At 44.6% G+C, this 21,152-nt stretch overlaps 1 protein-coding gene across 1 annotated transcript in view; it reads right to left on the reverse strand.

Moving 5' to 3' along the window:
* KLB (klotho beta) overlaps window positions 1-21,152 on the reverse strand; it is a 44,099-nt gene that overhangs the window by 15,822 nt on the left and 7,125 nt on the right. Inside the window, exons 2-3 of the mRNA XM_075567823.1 lie at window positions 3,130-3,640; window positions 1,014-1,282 (exon numbers count right to left, since the gene is read on the reverse strand). Coding sequence (XP_075423938.1) covers window positions 1,014-1,282; window positions 3,130-3,640 — 780 coding nt within the window. The remainder of the gene's footprint in view (window positions 1-1,013; window positions 1,283-3,129; window positions 3,641-21,152) is intronic.

Here is a 21,152-nt window from a genome sequence, read left to right on the forward strand (position 1 = left end):
TCCTGGAAATTATTTGCTATTCCTGCACAATTCCCTTACATCAAGGGAAATTTTTTTTAAACACTTTAAGCAACAACCCTTTTTTTTTTTTTTTTTTACAGGATTGCCACTGGAGGGCCCCAGGAGACGAGCTGCTATTTTTAACACCAGAAACTCTCCGGTTTCCAGGATACTTAGCGGTCAAGTTTCTCTTAGGCAGGGCTGGCCACCACTTGTCCTCAAGAGCCACCAACTGGTCAGTTTTATGGATATCCGTACTTCAGCATATGTGGCTCAATCAACGACTGAGGGATATCCTTAAAACCTGAACTATTGTTGGCCCTTAAGAACTAGAATTGGCCAATCCTGTTCAAGGGGATTTAAATGGTTATAGAATATTGGCTTGCTTGACCCGCGAGTTTTGAACTGCCATTTTGTTTCCCATCGAGGAGGAGAGACACCTGTAACTTCACCATAAAGTGTGAGGTCCCCGGAGCTGAAAATAATGCAGTTCAGCTCTGCAGGACGCTCTAATCCAGGCCTGTTAAAATCATAATAACTTTCTTAAATAAAGGAGTTTGAGGAGTTTCACGTTCTTAAAGTTTTTTTTTTTGTTCATTTATTGTTGAAACTAACCTGTGGATCAGCTTGACATATTTTATTGCAGACTATGAAGCAGCAACAAAGTCCACAATTACATCAAATGATAGGCACACTGCAAGAATCTTATATGTACATGAATGAACTCATTAGGCTCTTGGGCTGGGACTGATCAAGCAGCAATGCTGGGTATCGGACCCCCATCCATCAGTTACTGCCATTGACTTGAATGGCAATTGCTGCCGGAATGGATGCAATACCCTGCGTCACGGCTTGATGAATCGCGGCCATGGTTCCAATAGCATTATCCATCATAGGGCCATGTTATGCAACGCGTTATAGTTTTCTCTGTGGCACGTCGCCCTGGCAGTGAAAGGGTCAAATATATATATATATTATCAGCTGATGAACACGACAAGACGGCTTAATGTTACCTTTAGAATAGAATCTGTTACACCCCAGTTGAAGTCACATGGGAACTGTCCATGGGTTGAGGAGGCGGACTCCTTCACAGGGAAGCCATTGTGTTGTATGACCTGCTTGTAATAAAACGCCGAGGACTTGGGGATCAATTCTTTCTCGGTGCTGTTGAAATCGACATAAAACAGCCCGCGTCGTATCTTGTAGCCTTCTTGCCATTCAAAGCCGTCCGCCAGAGACCACGCAGTGTAACCAAACACGTTAATGTCATCATGTTTAATAGCTGAACACAGAGGGGGGAGAAAGAAAATGATTTAAAGTGACATCTTTAATTGGCAGAGACTGGATACATAACATAGTTACACAGTAGATGGGGTTGAAAAAAGACTTCCGTCCATCAAGTTCAACCTATTTGGAATGTGCCCCGTGTGAGGAACGAACTCACAACCTTCAGATTATGAGACTGAGAACATGCACTGGGGAGAGGTTTGTACACTGTATGGTATGTCGGAAATGAGTTGCCCTTGCAGTGGATCCCAACTCCAGTCCTCGTGGACCGCTAACAGTGCAGGTTTTAATGATATCCTCGCAGTAGCACTGGTGGTCCAATCATTTTGGAATGATCAGCTAGTCCGGTGGCCAACTCCAGTCCTCAAGGGTCACGTTTTAAGGATATCCCTGCTTCAGTCAATGACTGAGCCACCTGAGCTGAAACAGGGAAATCCCTTAAGCCTGACCTGTTGGTGGCCCTTGAGGGTTGGAGTTGGTCATTCCTGAGCTACATCCATCCAGTGCTGGGGCAGCTAGTATTGATGAGTCTGTACAATGTATGTCATGGCAGTTCCAGTAGCGCATGGACTTCAGGATTATAGATAGGTGGCAGTGTCTGACAGTGTCAGAGTATGTTCATAACTCTTATATCTATGCTATATTTATAAAGACATACAAGTACAAAACATTTTGCCCGCTTTGAATGTTATCAGGTCACTACTCTCGGGGGGAGTTATTCAAGTATCAAGGATAGCCCTAACCGCGCAGTGACAGGTAATAGCGTTCAGGAGCCTATGCAGCTAGTAGGGGAATAGAATGCCAACTCCCATTCCCCAGAAGCAGAGAAATAAAAGAATTGCTTGGGATAAGAACCTTACTGATTTAGATATTATGTGATTCAATCTGATGGTCACGTATGATGCAGGAGTAAGAATTACCAACGAGCACAGTAGTAAGTGGTTCTATGTATGTGATGGTGAATTTCCACTCAATATACCCTCAGTAATATGGAGAGTGAAAATCCTGTCTTTTGTTAATGGCTTCAAACCAGTATTAAAACCCGATAGACGGACTCATTGTTTGTAAACATTTCTTTATTTCCTTTGCATCCTGATCACGTTTTGAAGCATTTATCCCTAACTAACCTCAATAGTGGTCCATATAAGCAGTGGTGCTCAAACTCAGTCCCCAAGGGCCACCAACAGATCAGGTTTTAAGGATATCCCAGCTTCAGCACAGAGGCTGTCTCAGTCAGTGGCTCAGTAACTTTGATTGAGCCACCTGTGTTGAAGCTGGGATATCCTTAAAACCTGACCTGTCGGTGGCCCTTGGGGGCTGAGTTTGAGCACCCCTGTTGTAAAGAATATAGGCCCATATTTACTAAGCAGTGCTATACTTTAAGACACCTCCTGGCCCAGACGACACATCAGAGCCCATCCACTTGGGACATAATGCATATATTTGAAAAATATATAATTTTTGTGGATACGTTTCTTAATGTCATACATAGTTAATATTGACCTATTATACATCAGGGCTTGCACCCAGCACACTGGTATTTTGGAGGTAACTTATCACTAATAGGTTTCCCAAAAGAAACATAAAAAGAAGCAATAGCTTTGCAATAGCAGCATTGGTTACCTATAAAGCCCCATTCCCTGCGCTCTCTGTATTTCTCTCTATTCTTCTCACTCTTTTGAAAATTTCTCTAAGAACTATTTTGTACAGTATCTGGAACATGGATGTGATGGTGCCATGTTTCCAGCATATTATTTATCTTTGCGTACTATAAATATCTTGAAAAACTTTCTTCAACAATAAAAGAATTGACATGAACAAAAAAAATAATAATGTACAAACCTTGCAGGACCTCGTTGATAAATTTCTTCATGATATATATTGCTGTGGTGTCTTCGGTCTTCACGTGGCTGTTGGAATACCAGCCATTCTCCATGATCATGATTCTCGGGCTGTCATATTCCAGTTTAATCCAATTCAATAGCCCTCTCAGGTGAATTGAAACTCGGCCCAGCATGGTGGCGTTGTATGGGCTTTTGAAATTATTGGGGCCGAAAGAAAATGCAAAGAAGTCTGCCGTCCCCTTGATATAAGTCTTCTCGGTTTCAGTGAAGTTGGGTAAAACGGAGCTGTGTTTTCCCTTAAGGATTTCAGGGTAATCTCCGTCGCCGTGAATGGGTTTAGCAAAGCGGCCAAGCACTGTGTCCAAAGACATCTGGCACATCTCGATGGTTATAGGGTTGGTGTTTCCTTTCTCTGGTTCTATCCAGTGGGATCCCAATGTTACAGACAGGTATCCCTTCTGAGACTGCCGGAAGTGTGTGTTATAGGTGTGCCAAACCATAGCATGAGCCTGCAAGAAGAAGCAGATATTATGTCATTCCTATGTAACACTACATCTGTGTTTTTCAACAGGGGTCCTACGAGCATCTCTAAAGGGTTCCCTGCAATTTTCAGGTCATATGAGAATTGCACCAAATACAGAAGAATTTACAATGCATCTGATCTCAGACGCGCTATTAGAGAGGGTTGGGGCTCCTTACAATGTATCTGATCTCAGATGCACTATTAGAGAGGGTTGGGGTTTCTTACAATGCATCTGATCTCAGACGCGCTATTAGAGAGGGTTGGGGTTTCTTACAATGCATCTGATCTCAGATGCACTATTAGAGAGGGTTGGGGTTGCTTACAATGTATCTGATCTCAGACGCGCTATTAGAGAGGGTTGGGGTTCCTTACAATGCATCTGATGTCAGACGCACTATTAGAGAGGGTTGGGGCTCCTTACAATGTATCTGATGTCAGACGCACTATTAGAGAGGGTTGGGGTTCTGCAGAATTTCACAATATAATTATAGGGTTCTATACCCAAGAAAAGGTTGAAAACCACTGCACTATCGTGCAAACCGTGCACTGTAATGCACTCATTACATAAAACATTCCAAGTATACTTCATTCATACATCTACCATTAAATAAAAAAAATGTTTTTGAAATATCTGTAATTCCATAGAAACATTACATTAAAAAAAACACTTGTGGTATTTGTATTTGCTGTACACTGTATGGTGGAGGGTTTTCATCAGTGTTTTACCAACCATAACTTATTTTGTTCCTAATAGAATCATTGTAGCGAAACAATCTAATTGGCTTCCTCAAACAAAACGTACCGAGCTAAATGCAAATATTTGGCTGATTGTGTTTCTTTGATAGTAAATAATCAATTACATTTCTGAGGGGCCTCTGGTTGAGGCAGTGTTTGTTAATCATGTTTTGTTTACCCTTATGTCACCGTGTCCTTATCAGAGAACCAATAAAGATAAGGGGAGAAGAAGAGGCAAACTGTTATTGAAACACAGTGATGAGACATGCAAGAGTGGAGCCAGAGTAGGAATCAAACCCCTCCCAAGTCTTAGGCACGGTATATAGCGCGGATTTTTAGTTGGCTGACGTTAGTCAGCCTTTCTATAGAAGGGCCGCGCGCACGGCAGGGAGATGGGAGCCGACAGACAGCGGCGAAGATGAAGAAATTCATCTTTTTGCGCCGCTGCCTGCGCTCAAATATATGTATATGTGTGTATTTGTGTATGTATGTATGCATGGATGTGTGTTTATATGGATGTGTGTGTGTGTGTGTGTGTGTGTGTGTGTGTGTGTGTGTGTGTGTGTGTGTGTGTGTGTGTGTGTGTGTGTGTGTGTGTGTGTGTGTGTGTGTGTGTGTGTGTGTGTGTGTGTGTGTGTGTGTGTGTGTGTGTGTGTGTGTGTGTGTGTGTGTGTGTGTGTGATTGCAGAAGTTAAAAAAAAATATTTATTAAAGTTTTTTTTTACTTTAAAAAAATCTATCTAGGACTTACATTCACTCACACAACCCATGCAAACACATATACTCACACATACACACACATACACACACATATACACAGATATACCTTACCTGCAGCTCCCGGCACTATATACAGGAAAAGCATGCGGCACGTGCACGCGCGTTCGCATAGGAACGCACGGCCGCATCCTGTATATAACAGGCCTTAGGCCTGTAATATAGTCGGCGTGCTTGCTGCACCGTGCGCGTGGCTGTGGCTGTGGTTAGCCATTGTATGCTAGGTAGTGAGCGTGGAACCGGCCGACAGGGGGGAAGATTCAGAAAAGTATGTATTCGCACCGCTACTGCCGCTGTAATGTGTGTATGTGTGTATGTATGTATGTATGTATATATATACAGTGTTCGACAAACCTATACATTTGCTCGCCCCGGGTGAGTGGATTTAACATCGTGGCGAGCTCCTATTGGCCCAAGCAGCACACGTTTGGTACTAGGTGACGAGTAGATTTTTTTGTTCGGCGAGTAGATTTTTTGGTGATTTGTCGACCACTGTATATATATATATATATATATATATATATATATATATATATATATATATAATCCACAAGAGGCCAGTCAGCACACTGTAATGAAGCAAAAAAGCAGATGCTAGTCTCATAGAAAAACACACAGCATACGAACCAATCCAAGGACCAGTAAAGAGACAGCAAACTGCACGGGGTTAATCCAATAAAAACCTGTATTCAAAACATAGACACACGTAAGCCAACGTGTGTCTATGTTTTGAATACAGGTTTTTTTTGGATTAACCCCGTGCAGTTTGCTGTCTCTTTACTGGTCCTTGGATTGGTTCGTATGCTGTATATATATATATATATATCTCAACGTTGCACAATAAAAAAAATTTCATTCATACTGTACGTCTTTTAAAAAAAAATATTATTTAATTATTAACTCACACAATCTATACACAAACATATACACACACACACACACACACACATATATACACACAGTTACCCAGTGACACACACACACACAAACACACAGTACCTTCCAAGACTGTCGCTCACAGCAGCACGGACCCGTACACACAAAAAGTGTGTGGCACACCCACTATATTACGGGCCTTAGCTGACCAACTAACTTTACAAAAAAATATTTAATTGCCATTAGCACACTTTGGTCCTAGGAGTCACTGCCCCTTTAAGATGCCAAAAAAATACAATTACATCCTGTGACTAATCAACCAGATTACCTTCTCTCGTGATAATTAGAAAAGGCTTAACGGAGTACTGCTGTGCAGCTTTAACAGGCAGAAAGAGCTTAATTAAATGATACCTTTTTTTTTGGTATGGTGTTTTTCAAGCATTCCTGCATTAATATTACAATTACTTTTAATCATCTTAATGATAAATGGCTGCCAAGAAATAAAATGTTAAAATAATAGTATATGGTTTTGTTTTTTTGGCAGATTGACAATGCAGTTTCTCCCCAAAGTGACTGCGCAGAACATATCTCTCTGTGCATTATCTTCCATTCTCTCTGTGCATTATCTTCCATTCTCTCTGTGCATTATCTTCCATTCTCTCTGTGCATTATCTTCCATTCTCTCTGTGCATTATCTTCCATTCTCTCTGTGCATTATCTTCCATTCTCTCTGTGCATTATCTTCCATTCTCTCTGTGCATTATCTTCCATTCTCTCTGCTCAATCAAAATGGTAACAATGGAAAGAGGTTGTTTAGAAAACGAAATATAAAAGTAGCAATCCCCATCCACGATAGAAAAAAAGATACTGTTAGTGAATTAACAGTTCTACAAAATATGCGAAAAGGTAGCTATATGATTGTCTCAAAATAGCCTGGTCTACAAGACGGTAAAAGTGCCACTTCGTCAGATAGCTGTAGCCATGTTGGCCTGAAATGTCGATGCTGTTGCTGCTCTATCTAAATAAGTGAAGAATTTATGTTGCAGTTGAAGCTTTCGTGTTCCTTGTAAGACTACGGCCCCAGTGTCAGCTCCTGCACGCGCGTCTGGCGGCCTGGCGGCGCGTGCATGGGTACAAGCCTCGATCTGCAGTCTGTGCTTGAGCTGCAGGGGGGAAGACAAGATCGCGACTGGGGGTGGGGGGGGGCATGGCGGGGGCGCGACCATGAAGTCACGCGGCTGGTTCGCCCTCATTGGCTGAACCGTTGCCGTGACGAGGCCAATGCTCGGCAGCCGCACCAAAAGACAAAAATCTTGTCTTGTTTTGGCCAAGGCGGTCACGCATCGTGGCTTGTGCACACACGTAAACACGGCGACTGAGGCCTGCCCCATATAGGGCTGTGCCTTGTGTGTGGCGCGCACTGCAGCGGTCACTGGGGACCTGGCCTAAGGAGTAGACCGTGAGTATGTGGAGTGCTTTCTCTTATCTTGTTTTTTTATATATTGTGGTGGGTGTGAACCATGGTGTCTCCTAATGTAGGACTCTGGTGCAGTAGAAACGGGAGCCCTTCTTGTTCTAGCTATTTTATTATGTAACGGTGTAATATGTATGTATCTCTTTATATAGAGCCCACAATGTACTCTGTGCTTTACTAAAAAGACAATACAGTACAGGGATTTGGAATACATTAAGTGCAATAAATAAAATCAGACAATAGGAAAGGAAATCCCTGCCCCGGAGAGCTTACAATCTAAGTGCTATGTTGGGAGACTAGCAGAGACAGCAGGTGAGGGAATAAGTGCAGTATATGGCAGTGCTTGGCCACAATGGTTGATAGGAGTGACTGTGGGTGTGGGACAGTAGCCATTAGTCTCGGCTATTGAAATGTTTCATTTGAGGTGAGTTTTAAGGTTTGACTTAAAGGTCGGGAAACAGGGTGGCATCTGAGCAGAATGAAATAGTTTTGTAAAGAATTGACCAATTGGTTTCAAATTGCTTTCCTTAAACAAACATAATTATTCTTAAAGCAAAGTTTTGGATGATTGTGTTTCTTTGGAAAGTCAGACCCAAAACCCTTTTTCTTTTTTGGGAAGTTTTGCCAAATGTGTGCTTCTTCTACCCTGATCCCATCCTGCCCTTACCAAAGAGCCAATAGAAATAAGGTAAAGGAGTGGAGGAGCTCTACTTCCGTTCCGACCAGGCTGACCTCTTCGTCAGAGCAGTCAGCCCGACCTGCCCCATGAAAAGTGACCATGTACGTATGACATCCAGTATGTCACAAGGGCCCTGTATGGGTGAGGGAAGCCAGCAGCTTCATTACAAAAGGGAATCTCCTCTCTAATGTCTGCCTCCTCCCAAGTCTCTTCCACTTTACTTTCTTTCTTTACTCAACACTATTGAAACTGAAACCTATTCCAGCTTCACACGGTAAAGCCAGTGTAACCAGGTCACACTGAAGACACCCAAAATGTCGAAACAGCCCCTCTGTGAGTAGCTGTTACTGGCTCTGCACTTCTTTAACCCTGGATGTGCTGGAAAGCTGTGTAATACGGCAGGGATACACTTATAGGGGTCCATGTTAAAATGGACATGAAGCAAAAGGTGACACTGAGTGCTCATTTACTTGTAATTTCCCAGAATCCCTGGCTGCAGTGGAAGCACTGTATGCTAGGAGATAATGGTGAGAAGCGGGGCTGCAGACCTGTCTGAGACGTGCGAATGTGCTCACAAGTGGTATTTTTATTCGCTGTTTCTTTACTCACTAACAGAACCAACAGAGCAATGCGTATAATTAACTGTAGATGACTTAAGGGGCGGGCAGCTCTAAAACACCAGTATCGCAGGTTGTGATTGGACCAATTTCTACGCTATGTAACACCCCTTAACACGCCCACCCTCAAACCTTACTGGGATCACCTGTCGGGCTGGACCAGACTCCACCCTGAGCTATACGCCATCCCACAATGAGCAGCCACTTTACCTGTTTGTTTCACCGTTTTCCCTCATTCCCTCTATAGTTTAAGCTCTCACGAGCAGGGCCCTTATTACCTCTCTGTATGTAACTCTGTCATTGTCCAAATTTGTAAGAAACTCTGTTTATCTCATTATAAAAATCTCTGCACCCCCATTGTACCGCACTGCGGAATATGTTGCCGCTTTCCAAATAATGATAATAATAATATAATAATATATAATAATAATAGTAGACAAGAGTTTTCAATTTTCTTTTCAAGGGGCATTTCCACCGAAAAGGTCCTGAAAAATAATCACACAGTAACATTTGTATAAACATCTCTGTGCAGGGATTTTCTATCAAAAATATATATTTTTTAAAACTGTTCAAATGCTTTATAACTCGTATACGATCCCAGCATGTTCTTTTATTACATGCTCTTTGGGTTTCACTTTTGGGCTATCAGGGAATGTAGTAAATCTTATGTAATATATTGAAACATACAGTATATGAATAATGCTTGCAAGATGTAAGTACAATATTTTCAAGTCTTTTAGAATACATCTTAAATGACATTACATTACAACACTCCTGCGCCCTGCCCTCCTAATTAGGGTTGCCAGTTGACTTCTCCAAAAATACTGGACGCAATGGTGAAAGGTGCGACGCGCTCGAGACACACACTCCTCTCACCTCTCTCTGCCCTCCATGCAGTTACCTCCTCTCCTTGGCCCCACCCCCAGGCTCCTGACACCTTCTCCTGTTTGGCTGCATTACCCAGCAGCAGCTAATAAGGATGGAGGAAGCTGCCCAGCCCCTTAGCAATAGCCGTGCCCTCTCCCTGCTCGGGGATATCCTGCGGCCCCCCCAAACCAGTCAGGTCACTATGTCCAGAGAGGTAATACCAGACACATACATGTCTAGAGAGGTGATACCAGACACATACATGTCTAGAGAGGTGATACCAGACACATACATGTCTAGAGAGGTGATACCAGACACATACATGTCTAGAGAGGTGATACCAGACACATACATGTCTAGAGAGGTGATACCAGACACATACATGTCCAGAGAGGTAATACCGGATACATACATGTCTAGTATTAGCTCTAATGTTTTGCTGGAGTGTCCAAATACAGGACAGTCCAGTTCAATGCTGGACACCTGGCAACCCTATTCCTAATTGTCAGTGGTTTCCGATGCGGCCCTCTTGGAAGAGCAGTTGAAGAGCCCTGCAGTATACGTTATTAAACGGGATGCACATTCATCAGGTTTTCTATATTATTTTGTGTGTGTGAAGTACATTGGCAACAACATACAGGAAGTGCGATGGATCAGCACTCAAAAAACTAAAGACCTGGGACGCCAACGTCGCTATGCCGTTTTGCTGTAGGAATTTTGTGCCAATTCCCTTTTTTCTGACGATGCGTTTTTTTGTATTATTATTGGATTTAGGTTCAATTAAATAATTTTTGCATAAATGTACTTGTTGATTTAACTTTTTTGAGTGCCGGGCCAACACATGTAGATTTGTTTTCTGTGCCCAACGGTGGGACCTGAGCAGACAACTAAGTCTTGTACAGCAGGTGAGTGCATGTTCCAAATAGACATTCATTTGCAACCACACGACAGATGGAAGGTAATAAAGGATTTCATCATAAAAATTGCCTGTGAGTGAATGCACCTTTAATAAATTTAAGTAAACACGGCCTTGTTTCCGTTCATTTACACTGCCTTGTGTTTAATGATTATTCTGTATAAAGTGTTTACTTTATGTACTGAAGACAGTCAGGATCAATAAAGTGCATTGTGATCCCCACACGTGTGACATTGTCAATACAGCTGACATGTCCCTTCATACACGCATTAGATACAATACATTTGGTGGGAATATTAACCTAGTTAATCTCAAACCACAAATGCACATAGGGACTATATCCTATGTTGATCATGCCGGTCCAAAATAATCTTAACCAAACAACAGTCATTTTTATAACCCAGAAAAAAATATTTTTAATTAATAATTAAAGCTGTGAAGACATATGTGATATTCCACCCCTGTCTCTGCCCTGTCACACGTGACATATCTCTCCCGCACCTCGTCCCCAATTTCATTTAATTCCCTTTCCCACCTGCATCCCTTTCCTTTTTTTAATTGTAACCATCGCCTTTCTCCCTTGCTCCCATTTCTCTCTCCTTCCTCTTCATCCCTCTCTCTCTCCCTCCGCTTCACCCCTTTCTCCTTCCTCTTTACGATGCAGGAGGTCGTGGATGGCGGTGCAACTGCCTTGCAAAAAACGTTGGACTGGAGATTGCAGGGTACTGGGTACAAAAGTTTATTGGCACATAGAAAACAGCACAGCAAGCACTCTGACGCGTTTCAGCCGCACGGGCCTTTGCCTTTGTTGCATCACCATCTACGACCTCCTGCATCTTGAATTCCTTCGGTAGGAGCACACCAAACAGCATCTGGACCTCCAGCAAATCATTTATGTGAGTCAATTCCATTTCTTTGCTATTCAGTTCATCAAGTTTCACTATATTCATTGTATCTATAGCCTGTGACACCCACATAAGATATACCTAATTAAGGTTATTTGGAGTCCACACAGAGGGGCTATTAAGGGTCTGATAGTGACATTACTGATTGTGGATATTGTGGAGTTTGGAGGTCTGAATTTAAGTATGCTGTTTTTTCTGGAAAGACGATTATGATATAAGGACATTTATGCATTGACTTTCCTTGTGAGAATTGCATAGGGGATACTCCTCTATTTCTCCTTCCTCTTTACCACTTTCTCTCTCTCCCTCCTCTTCGTCCCTTTCTCTCTCTCCCTCCCTCCTCTTCACCCCTTTCTCTCTCCTCTTTATCCCTTTCTCTCTCTCCCTCCTCTTCATCCCTCTATCTCTTTCTCCTCTTCACCCCTTGCTCTCCCTCCTCTTCACCCCTTTCCATCTCCCTCCTCTTCACCCCTTTCTATTTCCCTCCTTTTCATCACTTTATCCCATATCCTTTCTTCTTCCTTTTTAAAAACATTTTTTTATACCATCCTATCTTTCTGCCTCTTTTTCACAAATTCCCTGAGTATCATCCAACTGTTTCCTACAAACCCCTTGGGCATGTTCCCTATCCCCTCTTTTGTTCCTGAGTGGAGATGCCTATGAGCGAGCCTCAAAGGACTTTCTTTTGCCTCTCTGCCTTCCAGCCAAGCTTCTGTCTCCAGCCTCCGCATAGCTGGAAGGGAGGAGGAAAGCCTGCTGCTCACTGACAGCTAACAAAGGACGCAAAGGGTTTTTGTAGCAAACACGGAGGCCCTTATTTTGTAATAATTCACCTTATTCTGTAAGGTGTGATAGCGTGGATGACGTGCTATTTCCTGAAAAGTCCCGTTGACATTATTAGGGCTTTCATGCGATAGCACGTCACCTGTGCTTTCACACCTTACAGAATAAGGTTCTGTGAGTCTGCCAGGAATGGGGGAAAATACATTTGACCTATGAAGTGGGTAAGTGTATTTTTCAACCCTACAAATGCCTATAATCCCTTTAACAGGGCAAAAATATTTACTGTTTAAGTGGTATATCTTCTCTCCCAATCCCTAGTCCTGCTTAAATGGGCAAACAAGATATTGGTGTTTGAATTGACCTTTCCACTTACATTTTCATAGCATTATTTACTCTCCAGAACCTCCATCAGTTCCGTCAATCACAGAGAAATGTGGATGTAATGTCACTTTTGCTGAGTATCTTTCAAAATGGTTGTCATTGTGGTTTAAAAATAAAATAACAACCCAAATTACTGCAGCATGCTTATGTTAGTTTGCTGCTAAAGAAGGCAGCAACATTGTATAGTCCACTAGTGCTCAACTCCAGTCCTCAAGCCCCCCAACAGGTCAGGTTTTCAGGGGGGGGGGGGGAGATGCTTGAGGACTGGTGTTGAACACCTCTGGTATAGTCCATGGAATTGTACATTGAAAGCAAGTTTTGGGGGTCTAAATATACGTATGTATGTTTCAATGTAAAATGTTATTACAATACTTTTAAATGTAACTGTTACTAAACATCTCAAACTATGAAACAGACATTAATAATGTTAGATGAGGTATTACACGTTGGAACAGAGAAAGGTCCCAAGGCCATTAATTCATTTCACATCACCATTGTGAAATGATTGTTCCTTTGTAACAATTAGAAATGAATTCAAGAGCGGCGACCATTCTGCATGTGTCCCCAATGCTTCCCATAACTATTAAAGTGACAGTTCTGTAGCTGCAGTATTGGATGGTTGCTATCTGTGGTAACGTTGACACCGTAATATTGCTAAGCTGAATCTGTCTCTTCCTAGGCTTGTTTGTATGCCGATGATATAAAGCAACAGCCCACACTGATCCGCATTTTGTGTAACTTTCTTCAGGTCCATATCCTTTTGCTCTCTCCAACGCTGACTTTATGTCGATGCTCCGTTCAGAAGATTTAAATGTTTGCAATATTAAGCTCTCTCCAAAACCCAGCGCAGTCTAAAGGTTACCATGGTAACCTCAGAAGCGAAAGATGAAGAAAAGCATGATTTCGTGACACTACAAAATTCATTAATTTTTTTAAAGCGCAGGACATGCTCGGAGGACAAAATACTAACATTAGATGAGCTACACTCATATAGGCTTCTGGCGTCCGTTGCTGTATTAAATTTAATTGTGTGCCTGAGTACTGATCAGTATATTGGAAATCAAATATATTTTCCATAGTGGGACTGGGGCTATTACAAAATGAGTGGTATTTAGACATAGCGTGTGGCTAGTAAAAAAAATATATTGTTTTGCTGGAGGAAAGCTGCAGTGAGATTAAACACAGCAGTGAACCAGTCAGCAATGTATGTCACCTGTCAGCTGCCCTTCTGAAGGTGTCTTAATACAGGGATTAATCCTACTTTTATAAAACCGATTTGGCCTGATTAAATCCACACTGCCACAAGGCGAAAAAGAAATTAAATTCCTGGTATTATTTTTAGGCAACAGAGAGGTCATTTGATGGAAATTATAGCAGTAAAGATTACTAAAATGTGCAGTCACAAAACAAAACACTTATGTGAGCAGTATTTGTCTTCCTTAACCTCTCGCGTGCCAGGGCTGCCGGGAATGGTAGCCTTACTATGCGTTTCAGCCCTTTCTGGCATTGAAGAGGTAAAACAAATGTAATCAATCTCAGGCCCAGATACACTGAGGGTAGTGAGTTAACCTAACGCTAACCAAAACTAACATAACCTTTATCCACACAAAAGAATAACATGTTAACTCAGATCTACTCATTTAAATAGCGGGGATTTTATTTTTTACTTGCGTTAGTGATATTGATTTGCAAATGAGGAGTAAGCCACCTTGGTCCGTTAAGATTAAAGCAGAGATGTGGTGTTAGTTACGTCCGGGGTGATGAACTCCAGTCCGCAAGCCCCCCCAACAGGTCAGGTTTTCAGGATATCCCAGCTACAGCACAGGTGGCTCAATCAGTCCCGACTTCAGAACATGTGGCACAATTAGTCCCTGCTTCAGCACAGGTGGCACAATTAGACCCTGCTTCAGCACAGGTGGCTCAATCAGAAATTCAGTCTTTGACTGAGCCACCTGTACCGAAGTTGGTATATCCTTAAAACCTGACCTGTTGGGGGTGATGAAGGTTTGAGGACTGGAGTTGAGCACACTTGATTTAATTCATACCTAAACTTTGTGTTACGTTCCCACCCTGAAATAGGGTTTTTACACTTTCTGGATGGGTGTAATGCCACAGTTAAGCATACGTTAGCTAACGTAGCAGGAATTTCCCGCTGTCTTAACGTAAGTTAAAGACCTTTTTCAGGGTCTGGATCGGGGGAATGCCAAGACAAGCATAATGTCACGTGATTGGTAGATAACGCAAATCTAGGCTTTAATTAGGGGGGACAGTCTGCCAATTCGGTTGTTAGAATGCTTACCAGTTCGAAGACCTGGAGCGGTGCTGACGCATGATGCGCAGCAGACTGAACTGAGCCGGAGCGCTCTCCTCTACCGCAACCTCAACTCCCTCCTATCGGGAGTGCCGCACTATGAATTGTGGGGAGCAACTAATCAGTGCTCGGCGGTGATTGACAGCCAAGGCTACCAACAGAAATCATGGGGCCCAGGACAACTGAAAGGAACAGCTCGCCAACCCCGGAAAAATATTTTTTAGCGCGCATCTTTTACTTAACTGTTTTCTTCTTGTTGTAATACGGAAAAAACATTACAATGCAATCTGTATATGTTTATATTTTCAACAAAAGACAGGTGCCTGCCTGCTTTGACTGACTGCCTGGGTGGGTGACCGACTGGGTGGGTGGGTGGCTGACTGCCTGTGGTGGGTGACTGCCTTGGGTGACTGCCTGTGTGGGTGGGTGACTGACTGACTGCCTGGGTGGGTGGTTGACTGAGTGACTGCCTTGGTGGGTGAGTGACTGCCTGGGTGTGTGAGTGACTGCCTGGGTGGGTGACTGCCTGGGTGGGTGAGTTGGGTGGGTGAGTGACTGCCTGGGTGGGTGAGTGAGTGACTGCCTGGGTGGGGAGTGAGTGACTGCCAGGGTTGGTGAGTGACTGGGTGGGTGAGTGACTGGGTGAGTGAGTGGGTGAGTGACTGGATGAGTGACTGTTTGGGTGGGTGACTGACCTTGACAGGGTGGGTAAAGCTTCCTTGTCTGCCAGACGCTTCCCCCCCTGCCCACGATATCCCTGTGGCTGCTGCCCGGGGCGGGAGGTGGGCTCGGGGGGTGCGGGCGAGGCACGGGAGGTAGGCAGCTGGGGGGGGCGAGACTGGCGGGCTATTTCCACGGCTGGAGGTGGGCGCGCGGGGGAAGCTGGGTTAGTGCGGGAAGCTGGGTTAGTGAGGGAAGCTGGGTTAGTGAGGGAAGCTGGGTTAGTGGGGGAAGCTGGGTTGGCGGGCACGCGGGGGAAGCAGGGTTGGCGGGCGCAGGCTCACCACGGTGCTTCCCCTCCATCCCACGTTGGGAGCAGGATGGGGGAGCCGGCCCACAGGCAGCAGGCCAGACACCCTGATTTCCCTGCACATGCGCACCGGGACCTTGGCTCTGCGCATGCGCACGGGAATCTGCGACATTTTTTTCCCTAATAAAACAGGCATGGCCGCGCAGGGGGCCCGGGATGCCAACCCCGGCAGACCCCCCCTGTTGGCGGGCCTGTTGACAGCCGCTAAGCATTCAAAAATTACGCCCCATAATTCCTAGCGCAGTGCACCACATGGAAGTGGCTGGGGAAGTCCACGGGGCACAAGCAGAAGGTAAGGGAGGCGTAAGGGCCGCTAGCTGATGTGTGAGGGGAGAGTGAGAGGTGTCTGTGTGAGAGGAGAGAGTGTGGTGTGTCTGTGTGCGGGGAGGGAGTGAGAGGTGTCTGTGAGAGGGGTAGTGAGAGGTGTATGATTGAGGGGGGGGAGGTGTCTGTGTCCGTGCACCTCATTCTGGGGGAACAAATGGGGCTCACAGCGTCAGGAGGAACGTACACACTGGGAGACAAACAGAAACTGTCAAGAAAGAGGAGAGTAAAGTCCTTTGGAGGCTGTCTAGGACATGTGGTTGCAGCCGTTTCGCTGCGACTAAATGACCGCCGGCATTTACCCGCTACTCACCTCACTGCAGGGACACTCAGCTGCCGACCGCTTCTCCACCAAGTCGCTAACCTTACCCTAAATCCCCTAATCTTACCCTAAATCCCCTAATTTTACCCTAAATCCCCTAACCTTACCCTAAATCCCCTAATTTTATCCTAAATCCCCTAACCTTACCCTAAATCCCCTAATTTTACCCTAAATCCCCTAACCTTACCCTAAATCCCTAAATTTTACCCTAAATCCCCTAACCTTACCCTAAATCCCCTAATTTTACCCTAAATCCCCTAATTTTACCCTAAATCCCCTAATTTTAACCTCTAATACTAATGAAACCCTCTACCCTAAAGACCTTAACCCCACACTCTAAACGCCTTACCCTAAGCCCTTAGCCTACCAGCTAAAACCCCTTAAGTTAACCCACTACTCTAACCACTAAAACCCCTAAAATTAGCCCCCTACCCTAACAGCTAATACCCCTAAAGCTAACCCCCTATGCTAATTGCTAAAACCCCTGAAGTTAAACCCCCTACCGCCTACCCCAATACTTACCTTATCGTAGATGCGGCCAGTGGTGGAAGGTCCCTCTGTGGCCAAACATCGGCGGGGACTTGGTCATGGCGAGATGGCCACGGCCAAATGTCCCAATCCATTTGGTAGGAGGAGCACTCACGGTACCGCAGTATACATTGCCACAGGTGCACAACCAACAAAATCCAGGCGGGATCCGTATCTAACAGGAATCACAGAGTTAGGCTCTCACGGGGTCTTGTCACCACGTAACAAAGGTCCTAGAGTGGACCGAAACATTGATCCTTTTATGTAATAAATTAATATTTTCCTACATTACAAGACCCCGTGAGTGCCTACACTTTGGGATTCAAGAAAGAGGAGGGCACAGAAAGACAAAAAGACCGAAGGAATGGATCAGTGAGAGCGTTTCTAGGAAAAAGATGCCACGTCCACTACATCTCGAATTGGGGATTCCCGTTTTCAGTGTTTCTTTTTTGGAGATAAAAACTCAAAACAACTGGATAACACTAGGTCCAGATGGGCCAGCGATCCAGAGGAACAACCCCTAATTTAAAGCACCCAATACCACTCAATGGGAAGATGTGTAGTAATAATGCTGTAGGTCAATATAGCAATGGACCCTAAGAAATCCACTAGGAAAATTATTAGTAATAAGTAATAATAAATAATTAAAAAGCTTTATAGGAACAATATATATAAAATAATGGGGTTTACAATGTGTCCCAGGTGCAACAAAAATGCTGCTCACCATATGGCAATGTAGGTATAGGTACCTAAATAATACCCACCATAGAAAGACTATAGGTGAGCGCAATAATAACTCTACAAGGTATACAGTGGCTAGAATAAGCCAATCGAAATGAGCCTACTAGGAGGCAGGAGGTTTCTAAACCAGCTCCCCCCTCCCACATATATATCTGTGAGCCTGGAGTATGAAGTCTCCCTGGTGGTAGTTACCATGGTATGAACGGTTAACATATACCGTGGTAGTAACGGTTGCTGTACAGTATGTATATGCCGTGGTATTTAACAGCTACAAAATACATTAGTGACTCTGATACATGTGTCTGGAGTCTGGAGTAGAGGAACCCACTAGTTTATATTACCGTGGTATGAACGGTTCCGAAAATCCGAATCAACACAACCATAGTGATAACGGTTGCAGGGACAAGAGTAGATAGGTAGTGGTGTATGCAGAATTTTTAATATGAGACAACAATAGTCATAATACTTTGATCCTGTGTAATACAGAAACAGAGATTGGAGCAATAATGCCTAACTACAGCTAAACCCCGTTATAACGCGGTCCTCGGGGTCCACCCCGAGACCACCGCGTTACTAACGGGGTTGCGCTAATTTAAAAAAAAAATGGCCGCCGCATCAGTGCATACAGTATTTACCCCGCGGTCCCGGCTTCCCCCTGTCACCGCGTGACAGGAGATGGGAGGGGGGATTCCCCTCCGGCTTCAGCTTCCCCTGTCACCGCGTGACAGGAGATGGGAGGGGGGATTCCCCTCCGGCTTCAGCTTCCCCTGTCACCGCGTGACAGGAGATGGGAGGGGGGATTCCCCTCCGGCTTCAGCTTCCCCTGTCACCGCGGGATAGGATATGGGAGGGGGGATGCCCCTCCGGCTTCCGCTTCCCCTGTCACCGCGTGACAGGAGATGGGAGGGGGGATTCCCCTCCGGTTCCGGCTTCCCCTGCCACCGCGGTACAGGAGATGGGAGGGGGGATGCCCCTCCGGCTTCAGCTTCCCCTGTCACCGCGGGACAGGAGATGGGAGGGGGGATGCCCCTCCGGTCCCGGCTTCCGCTTCCCCTGTCACCGCGTGACAGGAGATGGGAGGGGGGATTCCCCTCCGGTCCGGCTCCCCCCCGCCGCAGCACAGGGCCCTCGCGCCGCAATACAGGGCCCCCTGACCCTGCCGTAGCGCAGGGTCGTCCTGCCCTCCCCCCCCCATAGCCCCCCACGCTGCACCGGGCCATCCCACCAGCCCCCGCAGCATCGGGGGCCCCCGCAGCAGCCATCATCCCCCTCCACCGCAGCACCACCCCCACCGGCACGCCCCCCCCCCCACTCTGCAGCCACATGCCTCAAAAATCATCCCCAAGGTAAGGTAAGGCTGATTTATGTATATGTGTAGTGTGTGTGTGTGTGTGTGTGTGTGTCAGTGTGAGCAGTGTGTGTGCAGTGTGCAGTGTGAGCAATGAGCAGTGTGTCAGTGTGTGCAGTGTGAGCAATGAGCAGTGTGTCAGTGTGTGCAGTGTGAGCAATGAGCAGTGTGTGTGCAGTGTGCAGTGTGTGTCAGTGTGAGCAGTGTGTGTGCAGTGTGAGCAATGAGCAGTGTGTCAGTGTGTGCAGTGTGAGCAATGAGCAGTGTGTGTCAGTGTGAGCAGTGTGTGTGCAGTGTGAGCAATGAGCAGTGTGTGTGCAGTGTGCAGTGTGTGTGTAGTGTGTCAGTGTGTGCAGTGTGAGCAATGAGCAGTGTGTGTGCAGTGTGCAGTGTGTGTGCAGTGTGTGTGCAGTGTGTGTGCAGTGTGTCAGTGTGTGCAATGAGCAGTGTGTGTGCAGTGTGCAGTGTGTGTGCAGTGTGAGCAATGAGCAGTGTGTGTGCAGTGAGTGTGTGCAGTGTGTGCAGTGTGTGCAGTGTGTGCAGTGTGTGCAGTGTGTGCAGTGTGCAAAAAAAATTTTTTTTTTTTTTAAACGGGAGCCACGGGAAAACCGCGTTATAACCGAATCGCGGTATAGCGAGGCGCGTTATAACGGGGTTTAGCTGTATATGTAAATATATGGCACTGTCCCTGCTTATGTCACAGAAAATGCTGATAGTAGTGAATACTCCTAGTGCACAGCGCACATTTAAGGCAGTAGTGTAGTAATTAACCCCTGTTCGCAGGGGAATAATTACACAATATCAGCTGCCAGGAGCATAGGTCCCCCACTACTGGTATTAATCAGTCTGTGCCCGAGTGGTGTTGACTGCTCAATACCCTGGTATGTGCTGTGAGAGAAAAATCTATCGATGTGGTAAAAATGCGGGTGCCTGGCCAAAGCAGCAACAAAGTGCCCATAGGAACAAGCGGCTATCCACTGGTGAGAGCATTTCTATGAGAAAGATACCACTTCCACTACAGTACATACAGTGCATTACATACAGTACATTACATACAGTACATACAGTACATTACATACAGTACATTACATACAGTACATTACATACAGTACATACAGTGCATTACATACAGTACATTACATACAGTACACGTTTTCAGAGTTTATTTTTTGGTGAAATCAATGTAGTTTTTCTGGGGTTTTCATGTTATGTAAAACAATCTGTGTTTTACCAGTGTTAACAACAGAAAAAGAGTTGACATGCATTTCAATTGGGTGGTTATCTGGGCACTTTTCTTTGTTTCCATACTTCCATTGGGTATACCGTATACTATCTGGGTTGCTGGGTTGCAAGAGGTCTTATTGAATAATAAATCATGCTTTATTTCCGTTTTTTTTAATTGGTTTTAACTGGAAGTGCAAAATGATCAGTCAGTGCTGTTTTTCGCTTTGTTTTTCGGTTAAAACCTAAAACCGGAATTTCTAACTATAATCCAATTGACATTCCATGAAGAAAAACACTTATTGGACCCAAAAACCCAGCGGTTGAAATGTGATGGACCAGCGGATGGGGAGTACCATTATATTGTAATTTAGAACCTCGGAGAACCAATACTTTCTTTTTTCTATTGACAGACCCAAATTGTTCTACTTTCTATTTAAAGGAAAATGTATTCATTTTAGGAAAGCTTTCTCCTTCTCTGCTTTCTCAGCATAAAAATAAATATTTTCAAAATTGCATTTTCCAAATATTAAATAAATGTATTTTTTTTTTTTAGAAGTCAGGCACATTTCCATAACTTTCTTAGGTCACTTTGACCAGTGCACCCAAAACCTTGCTAATCTTTCTTTAGGCCCCCGAATACAGAAAAAGTATTCCACGGAC

Source organism: Ascaphus truei, chromosome 1, assembly GCF_040206685.1.
Source record: "Ascaphus truei isolate aAscTru1 chromosome 1, aAscTru1.hap1, whole genome shotgun sequence".
In the NCBI taxonomy this organism is placed as follows: Eukaryota; Metazoa; Chordata; class Amphibia; order Anura; family Ascaphidae; genus Ascaphus; species Ascaphus truei.